Source organism: Sebastes umbrosus, chromosome 12 (assembly GCF_015220745.1).
Source record: "Sebastes umbrosus isolate fSebUmb1 chromosome 12, fSebUmb1.pri, whole genome shotgun sequence".
NCBI lineage: Eukaryota > Metazoa > Chordata > Actinopteri > Perciformes > Sebastidae > Sebastes > Sebastes umbrosus.
The window spans coordinates 32,011,134-32,023,195 of record NC_051280.1 but is presented as its reverse complement, the minus strand read 5'-3'; the positions used below and the strand labels follow the sequence as shown (position 1 = coordinate 32,023,195).

Below are 12,062 nucleotides of genomic sequence, written 5' to 3'. Positions count from 1 at the left end.
GTACATAATTACTATCAACTATCAGATTTGAGGGGAATTGATTCTCTACACAAACATACCAGTAAGATTATGAAATAAGAATTAAAACCCTCCAGAGTCCGGGTTGATTTTGGTTCATTTTTGTCTTTGTTGAGCACCTTTTAATCTGTCCTTACTCCACATGCATCATCATCACCTGTTAGAGTTTTAGCTGGCTGCCCTTTCCTTGTGTTCTTTGATGCCTCTTTATTGCAGGCAGACTCGGAAACAAAAAACACATCGCTTTCTGTGCAGCCAGCCGATTAAACTGTTAATTAAATAGGCGTTATCAGTCGCTATAAGCCCCATAGACGTGGGTCATTAGGGGCCGACTACACCCACTAGTAGGTTTAATCATCTATTCACATGGTAGATCACCAAAAGAAGGTATAAAAGAACACGACAGCGATCTCTAGCGATCGTAGTAATTATGACAGGAGCAGAAGCGGATGGATGGGACACAAAACACAAGGTTTTCACCCAGGAGAGCGGAGTTTGCATCCCATCTGAGAAGTTGTAGTTTTATTACCTAAATCTAAAGAGGTTGTAGTTTTGTTGCCTAAACTTAAAGGAGTTGTAGTTTTGTTGCCTAAACCTAAAGAAGTTGTAGTTTTATTGCTAAACCTAAAGAAGTTGTAGTTTTGTTGCCTCAACGAGAAGTGAAGTGAATCCATATGCTAGTTATGACAATTTCACACAAAAATGTTTAACAGGATAAAATGATGAAGTGATGACATTTTGGACAGACGTGGATGTAAACTGCAACTTTACTGTTCGGTGGAGGTGTAAAACCGTGAGGCGGTTATTCTAGTGCAACATTATCAAAGTTTAATTCTGGACATTTTCTACCAGAAGCTTTTTTTATTATTGCAGTAATTGAATCTGATGCCATGTTGCATTGGGTTCATTTAGTTTCTAGTGAGTTTTCATTTTGAGGGAAGTCAGTATGCTGATGGCCGCTGCACGTTTTTCCTTTAATATTGACGTTTGCATCTAAAATTTAAATCTCTCCAAACATGGAGAGTCCTGGAAACTATTTGACTTTCAGACAGAAAAACAATGAAGATGGAAAGAAAGTTCACAATGCGTCATAACTCAAACTACAAACCTGTTTTAATCAAAGAGTCAACAAAGAAAAAGAAAAAAAAAAAGCATTACAAAGTTAAACAAAGTCGTCAGAGACCCAGAATCCGTGCCGCTCTGCTGCCAGGCCCCCGTACGAGACGCTCCGATGATAATAACGATGAATGGAAAAATGTCTCCAATCCTGCCAGTCAGTCAGTGTAAACAAAGCCTGCAGTGGGACGGGAGTGACACCAGTGATTACAGGCTGATGAAGCTTGTCAGGTGGTTTGACATGTAAAATCATAGTGATTGCCAGCAGTGGATGGAGAGGAGCTGTTTTAAATGCCAGCTCTGTGTAGTGCAGAGTTTACAGTGCACGCAGCCAAAACCCTGAATGATACCGTCACTGTCAGTACGATGATGCGTCACGGTGTCACTACACAGGACTGAAGCCAAAGACTCTGACGGTTCGGCCCCATCAGAGACACAGTTTTTATTCATTCCATTACCTTCTTTGTGAAGCAAACAAAATGCATGTTCTGTGTTAACCAGTTCACCTTATCGTCATCGTCATTAAATAGCATTATCATGTTTCCTTTCACCTTTAACAGTCACTGTTATGCAAGTAGAAACAAGTTCAAGCAGCAATGAGTGGTGATTTTTGGCCATTTGTCCACAGTATTTGTCCACAGTAAGCATCTCTGTTGTTCTTAGTAATGCTTGTTGTATTGCCCAGTCAAAGCATACTGTATAATAATTAGATAGCGCCTTGACGTGAATGTTCTTCAGTGCACCTTACTTGTTTGCTTGTTCGTTGAAATACTGGAGAAGTTATGTTGAAAACTCAATAAATACATTTGTTTAAAAAAAAAAAAAAAAATCCTCATTAAGCAGATTTTCTAAGGAGAAAAAGATGCTAAAACAAACTTGAGCCATCCTAGATTTCTAATTCCTAATTAGCAGTATCCAGTGTGCCATCTGGTGGTCGAGGGCCGGAACATTTACCCTGAATATTTCCCATGATGCCGTCAGCTGCATGTGTGAAAAATGGCATCTGTGTGGTACATTCATGAGTCAGTTAATTCACGTCTGAGACGATTTGTTGTGAGTGAACGTGAGTTTAAACCTAAAGACACACAGCGTCACCTTAAATAAAGACACACTTCATCTCTGTTTTAATCTAAAGTCTGAAAGGATGCTGGAGGCTGTCAAAGACCAGATGAAACCAGAACGGACTTAATGTTGGACTTTCATATCGCTGTGGAAATTAAAACCATAAAACATGAAAAATTGTTGACACTTTATAATAACCATCATTTATAAATGGTAAATTGATAGTCAATTAAACTCGGTTAATAGTTATTTTACTGTTAACAAACAATGAAATGATAATGAAAATGGCTACAACATCTACAGAAAATACTAATACATCAATAAGGAGAAGAATATTAATATTATTATTTTCAAAAATGAGAACAACATACAGTATACAGTATAGGAAATAGGAAATAGGAATAATTATATTGTGATTCTGTGGGTAAATCATTGTTCTCGCGCTCCTCCCTACAGGGAGGCCAGTGCCTTGCTCAAGGGCACTCTAACAGATCAGTAGTCTGACCACTCGTGTGTTTTGTTCCCCCTCAGCGGAGAGAGCGGCGCTGGGAAAACAGAAAGCACCAAGCTGATCCTCAAGTTCCTGTCGGCCATGAGCCAGCACTCCCTGGACGTATCGTCCAGAGACGGGACGTCCCACGTGGAGGAGGCGCTGCTGGAGAGCAGGTAACGTTGTTTATGGTCAACTATTTCAGATGAGTAACATCAACCAGAGGATCCTCCTCGTTTGTCAGCCTGGTGGTCAATGATCCCGCTACCTTCTCCGCTCCACAGTCCCATCATGGAGGCCTTCGGGAACGCCAAGACCGTCTACAATAACAACTCAAGTCGCTTTGGGAAGTTTGTCCAGCTGCATTTCTGCCAGAAGGGCAACATCCAGGGAGGCCGAATCATCGACTGTATCCTTTGAAACCCTCTCGGTGTTAAGTGGCCGCCGCTTCCTTCCCTTCTGCACATTTCAGACGCAGGCTTAATATGCAGGAAGGAAGTAGTTGAAGGGGTTGAAGGGGTTGGCAAAGGTAAAGAGATGCAGAGCACCGTGGAGAATGAAAGAGCTGCAGCCTTTTAGAGCATTTGTTTTGATGGTGTGAGTCATAAAAAGCCCAGTCTGTTATTTGCTTGCTCAGGTAAATGGAAATGACTTTTTAACAGTGTTGGGGAAAGCTATTTAGAAAGTGTGGTGAGCAAAACTACCCACTTCACTTCACTACACTGATAGCGGGGCAGATGTAGGTTTATATGCTACGAAAAGATATAGATATCGGGGCGCCGCCAAAAATATTCCAAAAATATTCCAAAAATTATGCAGAAAACTGATTTTATGACTGTTGATGATTTCCAAGGTGTATTCAATCTGATTAGGTCAGCTGTTAGAAGATCACAGACATGTTTTAAAAGCTTTTAACCTGAGAAAAACGCGAAAACCGAATAAAAGGAGCGTGGTAACTTCAGGGTAAAACGTCACCCCCTTGCCTTTGTGATAGAATGACAACCACCTTTAGAGCAACAAGATCTTCAGCTTTCCATCGGTGTATTTATCTTTTCATTAGCAGTAAAATTGACAGAGATATTGCTGGATACATTTCTAGTTCTCCAGTAACCTCTAATCACTGTAAATGTGATACTGAACTTTGGGTCGTATTAGTAGATCTTGTTGTTCTAAAGGTTGTCATTCTATCATGAAGGCAAGGGGGTGATGTTTGACCCTGAAGTGACCCTTTGGAAATTATCAACAGTCATAAAATCAGTTTCAGGCAACATTTAGGAATATAAAGCGCCTATTTGGCGGCTATTTTGAAAAAATGGCTGCGCCTGATATCTATATCTTTTCATAACATGTAAACCTTCATCTGTGCCAAATGTGTTGCTTTTATTGCAAAATGCACAATTGTTATGCTCAACTGCTCCACTAACTTGATCAACAGAAGAGCTAAGCTACTGAAAGGCTATTTGATTCAGAAAGCAGCGACGCTACAACCACACTACTGAGAAATGTCATCCAACTAGTAGCTCCTCTGCTGCCCAACACCGCTTTTTAATCATGCATAACCCTGGTGTTCACCTTGGACAGCAGGACAGCTGACTAGCTTGTTATGTCTCCAACTGTTATGTACCTTAACGGACCCTTTTCTGACCACAGACCTCTTAGAAAAGGTGAGTGTCCTTCCTGCTACCACCTCTGTAACTGCATTTATGTTTAGAAGTTTCATCCAGCAGCTCTCAGTGGTGACAACTTCATGCTGTAAAACAAAAACTTCTCAAACCGCTAACGCAGCATGATAGTCTTCTGATCTGTACGTTCCAAACTCTCATCATCACTTTGCCAAAATATGACTGAAGACAGAGGAACTGAAGCTCGGAGGCGACAGCACAGATTATGCTGCAGTAGTGGGTTTGGAAGACCGCAGAGTCTGTTCTCTGTTAAGGATGAAACATTTTATAGACAGTGATCTAAACAGGCAGAGGGTTAGTGTCTCAGGCTCTGAAGATATACTATATTGTGGTTGGAGTACTACTTAGCAACCCGTTCTCATCCCGACTCGTCACACACTTCTCACGCACCGGTAGCCCAGCCGCTCCACTACAGTCGCAGTAAATGTGTGGTTAATATTGTGAATTCAACACTTCAACACTTGCTTAGATTTAAGCAACAAAACCACATAGTTAGGTTTAAGATAAGACACCATAGTGTGGTTTAAAATTACAGTTTGTAAAGTGAAAGTGAACGTTGTGAACACAAAGACAAACAACACGTTGTTGGTTTCACACGGGACACAAACAGCCGTCTCCTGGATGAAAGCCCTGTGCTTGTTGGACCTTTTTACTAGGGATGGGTATCGTTAGGATTTTATTGATGCTACTACTCTTTACTATACTCCTTATCAGTTTGGTTCTTTATCAATATGGTTCTTTTCCATTACTAAATAATTGCTTTTTAATATATATATATTTTTTTTTAAAGATTCAATTCAGAAAAGATTAGAATTTATTTGTATTTTAAATTTGTTTCTAGAGCAGCAGCGGTCATGTTCACAACAACAAATCACTATATAAACTCAATAATATCTAACTAGAAGCTAATCTAAAGAATGTCAATTAAATAAATAATATTCCTGAGTGAAGTTTACAATTAATGAGGAACACAGACATCAGTCAGTATCAGTCCTTCCTCCTGTCCTCTGTCCTCCGATAGGTGCAGATGGATTAATAGAACGCCTAATGCGTCGGTATCAGACGCCGACGGCTGTGACAATGTGTCTGTATGTGACGCCCTGGGAATGAGAACGGGCCGGACTTTGAGATTCTGTGTGTGTTTGTGTTGATATCAGTATGAGCGCTTAATATCTTCTCTTTCCCTACAGAACCGAGTGGTCCGACAGAACCCAGGGGAGAGAAACTACCACATATTCTACGCCCTGTTAGCAGGAACCAACACCCAGCAGAGAGGTCAGTCCCGCTGAACACTGGACAGAAAACATCCAAAATACACGTTTGCGTGTTTATTTTACTACACTTAAGTCTATTTGTGTCTGTAGATTTCTCCTAAATTCAAAAGTTAGCATTAGATAACGCCTAATTTGCATATTTAAACATCAAATTTCAGAAAACTTGTTCCCTTGATGTAAGTAATCAACCTGGGAAGTTTCATGCTGATATCTATCACCCTGTAGTGTCTCCCCTTAAATACAAAACCTTTGGGACACAGTAATATTAACAGCGCAGGGTATTACAGCTGCAACATGGTGCATGCAGGAGATAATAAAACAAAAGTGTGAATATCGACATATTATTTGGCAGTGAAATCACCGTGTGCATGTGTATTTGTGTTTGTTTGCGTTGCTGCAGAGGCGTTCGGGTTGACCCAACCGGACAGCTACCATTACCTGAGACAGTCCAGCTGCCTCCCCGACAAGACAATCAACGACAGCGCCACTTTTCAGGATGTTCTGGTACGCAGGACGCAACCGGCTTCATCACTAAACCTGTACATGCATATATACACTCACTCATTGAAGACTAAAAGTAGCAGACGTGTTAATCCAGGGATTACTTTTTGATTCAATTGTTTTGAAATGTCAAAAATGACACGTCTCAAAAACGTTTTTTCAATAATTCTGCATTTTAGCATGTTATATTTTGTATTCCAAGAACATTAGATTTGATTCCCCACATATATTTGCATACATTAAATGTATGTATGGAGCTCAATCATTCATTTATTCAGAGTCAGAAACTCTCTGAATATTTGATCCTGGTGAGACTGAAAAGTGAAACCACTGCTGTCAAACTCAAAACGACAGACTCGGTCCAAACATCCAGAACACCCCAAAAGACTAATCAGCTGCTGGAGACAGATTGGAAGTAACCGCAGCGTTCAGACATATTTTCAGTCCCAGAAGAAACTAAATCAGCTGCTGGAGGAATTCAGAGACCTGAGGTTTTACTTCTTCTTTGGGTTTTTCTGTGGTTTCCCAGAATGCCATGCGGACGATGCAGTTCACAGAGGAGAACATCGGGGAGATCCTGCGCCTCCTGGCTGGTATCCTCCAGGCGGGGAACATCGAGTTCATGACGGCCGGAGGAGCGCAAGTCTCCTCCAAATCAGGTCAGAGAGTTACTCCTCACTTTCCTCACCTTCTTCCTCTGCTTCACGCCGTCTTTCACCTCCGTCTCTTCCACTATCATAAATGACTTCGATTACGAGCAGACATCTTTTGCTAACGTTGGCTGAGTTTTAAAATGAAACTTTCAATCCAAACATCTCTGAAGTCTCTGACGATGAGTGTTTGTGTGTTCCTCAACATCATCAGCGGCTCTCAGCCGGACGTCTGACCTCCTGGGGCTGAACCCAGATCAGATGGCCGAGGTCCTGACCCACCGGTCCATGATCCTCAGGGGTGAGATGATCTCCACACCGCTCACTGTGGAACAGGTGAGTAAACTCCAGTCACCACGTAAGGGATAATGTGCAGAAGCGTACATTATAACGCTTATTACACGGCTACTTACTTAAGAAATCAATCATTTGACACAAAAACGGTCCGCCAAAGTCCGACATCAGAGCTGTGCCCATAGCAACGGTCTGTTATACATAGCAACGGTCTGTTATACATACTGTAGTACAGGGGTCCCAGTGGCTCCCTGTGGATTTATAAAAATGGAAATGAATAACTGTTTTTTGTTTACATTTTCGTTTTAATTTATCATTGTTGTAGATCTATGGTACGACGGAGTATTATTATTATTTCACATTGAGGAAAAGAAATAAATCTGAGATTACGAGAAATGTCATAATATTAAAAGTAGTAATTTTTTACGTGTTATTTTCTTTTTTTCTCGTAAAGTTCTGACTTTATTCTCATAAAATTACAACTTATTTCTCGTATTATTATGACTTTATTCTGGAAATCTCTGATTTCTTTTTTTCCCTCAATGTGGCCCTAATACTCCGTCGTACATTGTCTCTTTGGCCCTCACTGCATTAGACTGATATACTATATACTTAGACTATAAACTGTGTTACCTTCATCACAATGATCAAATGTTTTGCGGCTCCAAACGGATTTTTTTTTTGCCTAAAATGTCTCTTTTGATAGTAAAGGTGTCTGACCCCTGCTGTAGTATAATGCTAGTTTAAAACAAATCAAGCGTGACTGAAGTCTTCTCATAGTTGTGTTTTCATTTTGACTGATATCTGAGTGGTATTTTCCCCTGCTGCTCGTCTGCAGGCGGTGGACTCCAGAGACTCCATGGCCATGGCACTTTACGCACAGTGTTTCAACTGGATCATCCGCAAGCTCAACAACCGCATCAGGGGCAAAGAAGACTTCAAGTCCATCAGCATCCTGGACATCTTTGGATTTGAGAACTTCGAGGTGTGTTTGGACTCGAGGAAAGATTCACCATAAAACACTTTTTGTCTGATATGAACCCAGAATCTCTCCAACGGATAAATAAATTAAATTGAACTGAATTAAATTCCAATCCCTCACACACTCAATTAGACTCAGCAGCACGACCTTTTATTCCTCCTCTTTCTCCCACAGTATTTTAATCATATTTTAATTGTTAATCAGTAAATACACCTCAGGGGTTCATTAACTCTCCGTCTTGTGTTTTCTGCTTCTGACGTCTGACGCCTCGTTTTTGTTCCCCAACAGGTCAACCGCTTTGAGCAGTTCAACATCAACTATGCAAATGAGAAGCTTCAGGAATATTTTAACAAGCACATTTTCTCCCTGGAGCAACTTGAATACAACAAGTAGGTGGAGGCTATTTACTCGCCTTGGATCGCTTTGTACTTCCCTCCAAAAAGTCTGTCGTCTGGCGGTTCATTACTTTGGCCAAAACGTTGTTTCATAATAAGACTCATTTAAAAATTGTTATGCTATTAACTGTTAGCTGATGAGAATAACAGTTAAGTTGTTATGCCTTCATGTTGGGCTCTTTAGGCTTATTAATTCAACGTTACCCCAAAAATAACTGGCATAACTCTTATATAAAACCTAAAAGATGTGGACACTTATTTTCTTACAATCTCAGGGAATTAGGTTAGTTTGTTAAGAAAATAATCTTTATTTTGATTATTTATTTCAGGGATAATTCTACCTTGCTATGTGTCTACTATTTAATATTTATATCAAAATCAATATAATCAATTTAATACATTTAAAAAATGTGATTTAAGGTGTCGTAACCACACCGAAGTAAGTTAGCTCTTCTGGAGTTAGAGGCTGAAATGGCAGTTAAGATACTGCTAAGCTACGTTAAGATAGATTTATAGATAGATTAGCTTTAGTGCTATTTATGTGAGATAACAAGGTTAACTTACTAAGATGTATAGGTTTATGAAAATGTATAAATCACAGAAAACCGTCAGAGGGGAAAGGACCAAATTAGTGCTGTCAATCGATTAAAATATTTAATCACACAATTTTTATCTGTTCAAAATGTACCTTAAAGGGAAATTTGTCAAGTATTTAATCCTCTTATCAACATGGGAGTGGACAAATATGTTACTTTATGCAAATGTATGTATATATTTATTATTGTAAATTAATTATCAACACATAACAATGACACATATTGTCCAGAAACCCTCACAGGTACTGCATTTAGCATAAAACAATATGCTCCAATCATAACATGGCAAACTGCAGCCCAACAGGCAACAACAGCTGTCAGTGTGTCAGTGTGCTGACTTGACTATGACTTGCCCCAAACTGCATGTGATTATCATAAAGTGGGCATGTCTGTAAAGGGGAGACTCGTGGGTACCTAGAGAACCATTTACATTCACTGATCTGGAGGTCAGAGGTCAAGAGGTCACTTTGAAAATGGCCATGACTGTTTTTCCTCGCCAAAATTTAGCACAAATTTGGAGCGTTATTTAACCTCCTTCATGACAAGCTAGCATGACATGGTTGGTACCGATGGATTCTTTAGGTTTTTCTAGTTTCATATGATACCAGTAACTTCACTCTAGCTTCAAAATGAGCCCGCTATAAACTAAAAAGTGTCATATATAATCCTAGTACTTCGACAGCCCTATACCAAATATGTAGTTGCTGCACTTTGGCTTTATAGCGAGGGCAATAACTTAATAATGTCAATCCATATTAAAGGCTTTTGTCTTGTTTTAAAATGGTGAATGTGTGTTTTGTCTTGATTAAACTGAATCTTTCAGAACTGAACACGTTCTAAGTGAAATAAGACGTCACTGAAGGCCGTCGAACCTTCAGTCTCGCTCTTTAAACGCTGCTTTGCTTTGGTTACGCTAGCACGGAAAATCAGAGCCCTGCAGCGTGTAGTAGTCTGCCAAGTGTTGTTGTATTCCACATACAGTTTATATACAAAACATCATCTCATATCCTCTCTGACCCAATTGGTACCTGATGTTTGTCAGTATTTAGAGAAGCTGAGGTCACCAGCCTGAAGGCAGTCGCTCCAGAGCTCCACCAACAACGGTGTCATTTGTAAAAGCTGCAGCCAGTCTGAGACTTTCTGTTCGTCCTCTGGGTCGGATGTTTCTGGATAAAAACGGCACCAGAATGCTGTTAGAAGTCCTGATCGTAGGACTTTCCTACCTGCACACGAGCACAGCATCTGTTCATCACAATCCGTTCATTACTATTTGAAAAATCTCAGCAACAAGTAGTCAGAGGTGGAGGGGAAATATTCCCTCTTTGCAGGAAGAGGTCCCCTGAAAGACTCAAATAAGACATAATGATGGGTTTACTTTCATGATGTCCATGTCTTTTATTTGCTGTAAAATGTCTGACCCCTATTTTTTATTTATTTTTTGGCTGCATCCTGCAGGGAAGGCCTGGTTTGGGTCGACATCAACTGGATGGACAACGGAGAATGTCTGGATCTGATCGAGAAGGTACGAGGAGTGATTTAAAAGTCTTGCTCGACTTGAGAACTGTCAAGTTGTGCACAGAAGGAAGTAGGATGAGGATGCTGTTGGTGATAAAGAGAGTTTCTATGATACATTTTAAAATATATCTTGTTGCAGGTAAATCCATCCATCCTCTGAATGCTCTAGGTCTCTAGTTTGATCCATCCATCCTCTGAATGCTCTAGGTCTCTAGTCTGATCCATCCATCCTCTGAATGCTCTAGGTCTCTAGTCTGATCCATCCATCCTCTGAATGCTCTAGGTCTCTAGTTTGATCCATCCATCCTCTGAATGCTCTAGGTCTCTAGTCTGATCCATCCATCCTCTGAATGCTCTAGGTCTCTAGTCTGATCCATCCATCCTCTGAATGCTCTAGGTCTCTAGTTTGATCCATCCATCCTCTGAATGCTCTAGGTCTCTAGTCTGATCCATCCATCCTCTGAATGCTCTAGGTCTCTAGTTTGATCCATCCATCCTCTGAATGCTCTAGGTCTCTAGTCTGATCCATCCATCCTCTGAATGCTCTAGGTCTCTAGTCTGATCCATCCATCCTCTGAATGCTGATGATCATGATTATATCAATCATGATGATGATGATGTCTTTGTGTTTCCATAGAAACTGGGTCTCCTGGCACTGATGAATGAGGAGAGTCACTTCCCCAAAGCCACAGACGGCACCTTACTGGAGAAACTCCACAGCCAGCACTCGGTACGTTGATCCACCCGACGCCCTTCAGTTGACCTTTTCACCTTTCCATGTTCTGTTACTTTATACTTCTACTCCTCTACATCTCAGAGGTGAATATTGTATGTTTTACTTCACACTACATCAGTTACTTTGCAGATTTAGATTATTAATATAAAACATAAATCAATTAATGATGTATTATTATAGTTGAAGCTACCCAGCAGTATAGAAAGGCATTGAAAGTAGCTCCACCTTTACCAGCTGCAACATTAAAGTCATGAACACATTATAACTCTGTAATAATATATATTATTCTGTAATTAATACTTTGGTAAGTATATTTGGATGCTAATACTTTTGTACTTTTACCTAAGTAACATTTTGAATGCAGGACTTTTATAAGTAACAGAGTATTTCTTCACTGTGGTATTAGTAGTTTTAGATCTTAGTACTTTGGTATTAAGGTCATTTATTCATTATTATTTTGACAGAATAATCCTGTCATTAATAATCCTTTTTAAATAAATAAGTAAATTAATAAATAATTAAATAAATAAATAAATATTTCAGCTTTCAATGGTAAAAGTAAAAGCTGCATTTTTAATGAATTTAATAATCCTTTTTAAATAAATAAGTAAATTAATAAATAATTAAATAAATTAATAAATAATTAAATAAATAATTAAATAAATAAATAAATAAATAAATATTTCAGCATTCAATGGTAAAAGTAAAAGCTGCATTTTTAAAGATAGTTAGCATCGGTTGCTAACAGGAT

At 39.5% G+C, this 12,062-nt stretch overlaps 1 protein-coding gene across 2 annotated transcripts in view; it reads left to right on the top strand.

Annotated features, from left to right (window-relative positions):
* The window catches only part of myo10 (myosin X), a 134,243-nt gene that overhangs the window by 80,171 nt on the left and 42,010 nt on the right, over positions 1-12,062 (top strand). For both annotated transcript variants that reach the window (XM_037787266.1, XM_037787267.1), the window contains exons 5-15: positions 2,728-2,862; positions 2,971-3,095; positions 4,337-4,350; positions 5,559-5,643; positions 6,043-6,146; positions 6,673-6,802; positions 7,008-7,129; positions 7,926-8,072; positions 8,358-8,458; positions 10,516-10,582; positions 11,213-11,305. In XM_037787266.1, the coding sequence (XP_037643194.1) occupies positions 2,728-2,862; positions 2,971-3,095; positions 4,337-4,350; positions 5,559-5,643; positions 6,043-6,146; positions 6,673-6,802; positions 7,008-7,129; positions 7,926-8,072; positions 8,358-8,458; positions 10,516-10,582; positions 11,213-11,305 (1,123 nt within the window). The remainder of the gene's footprint in view (positions 1-2,727; positions 2,863-2,970; positions 3,096-4,336; positions 4,351-5,558; positions 5,644-6,042; positions 6,147-6,672; positions 6,803-7,007; positions 7,130-7,925; positions 8,073-8,357; positions 8,459-10,515; positions 10,583-11,212; positions 11,306-12,062) is intronic.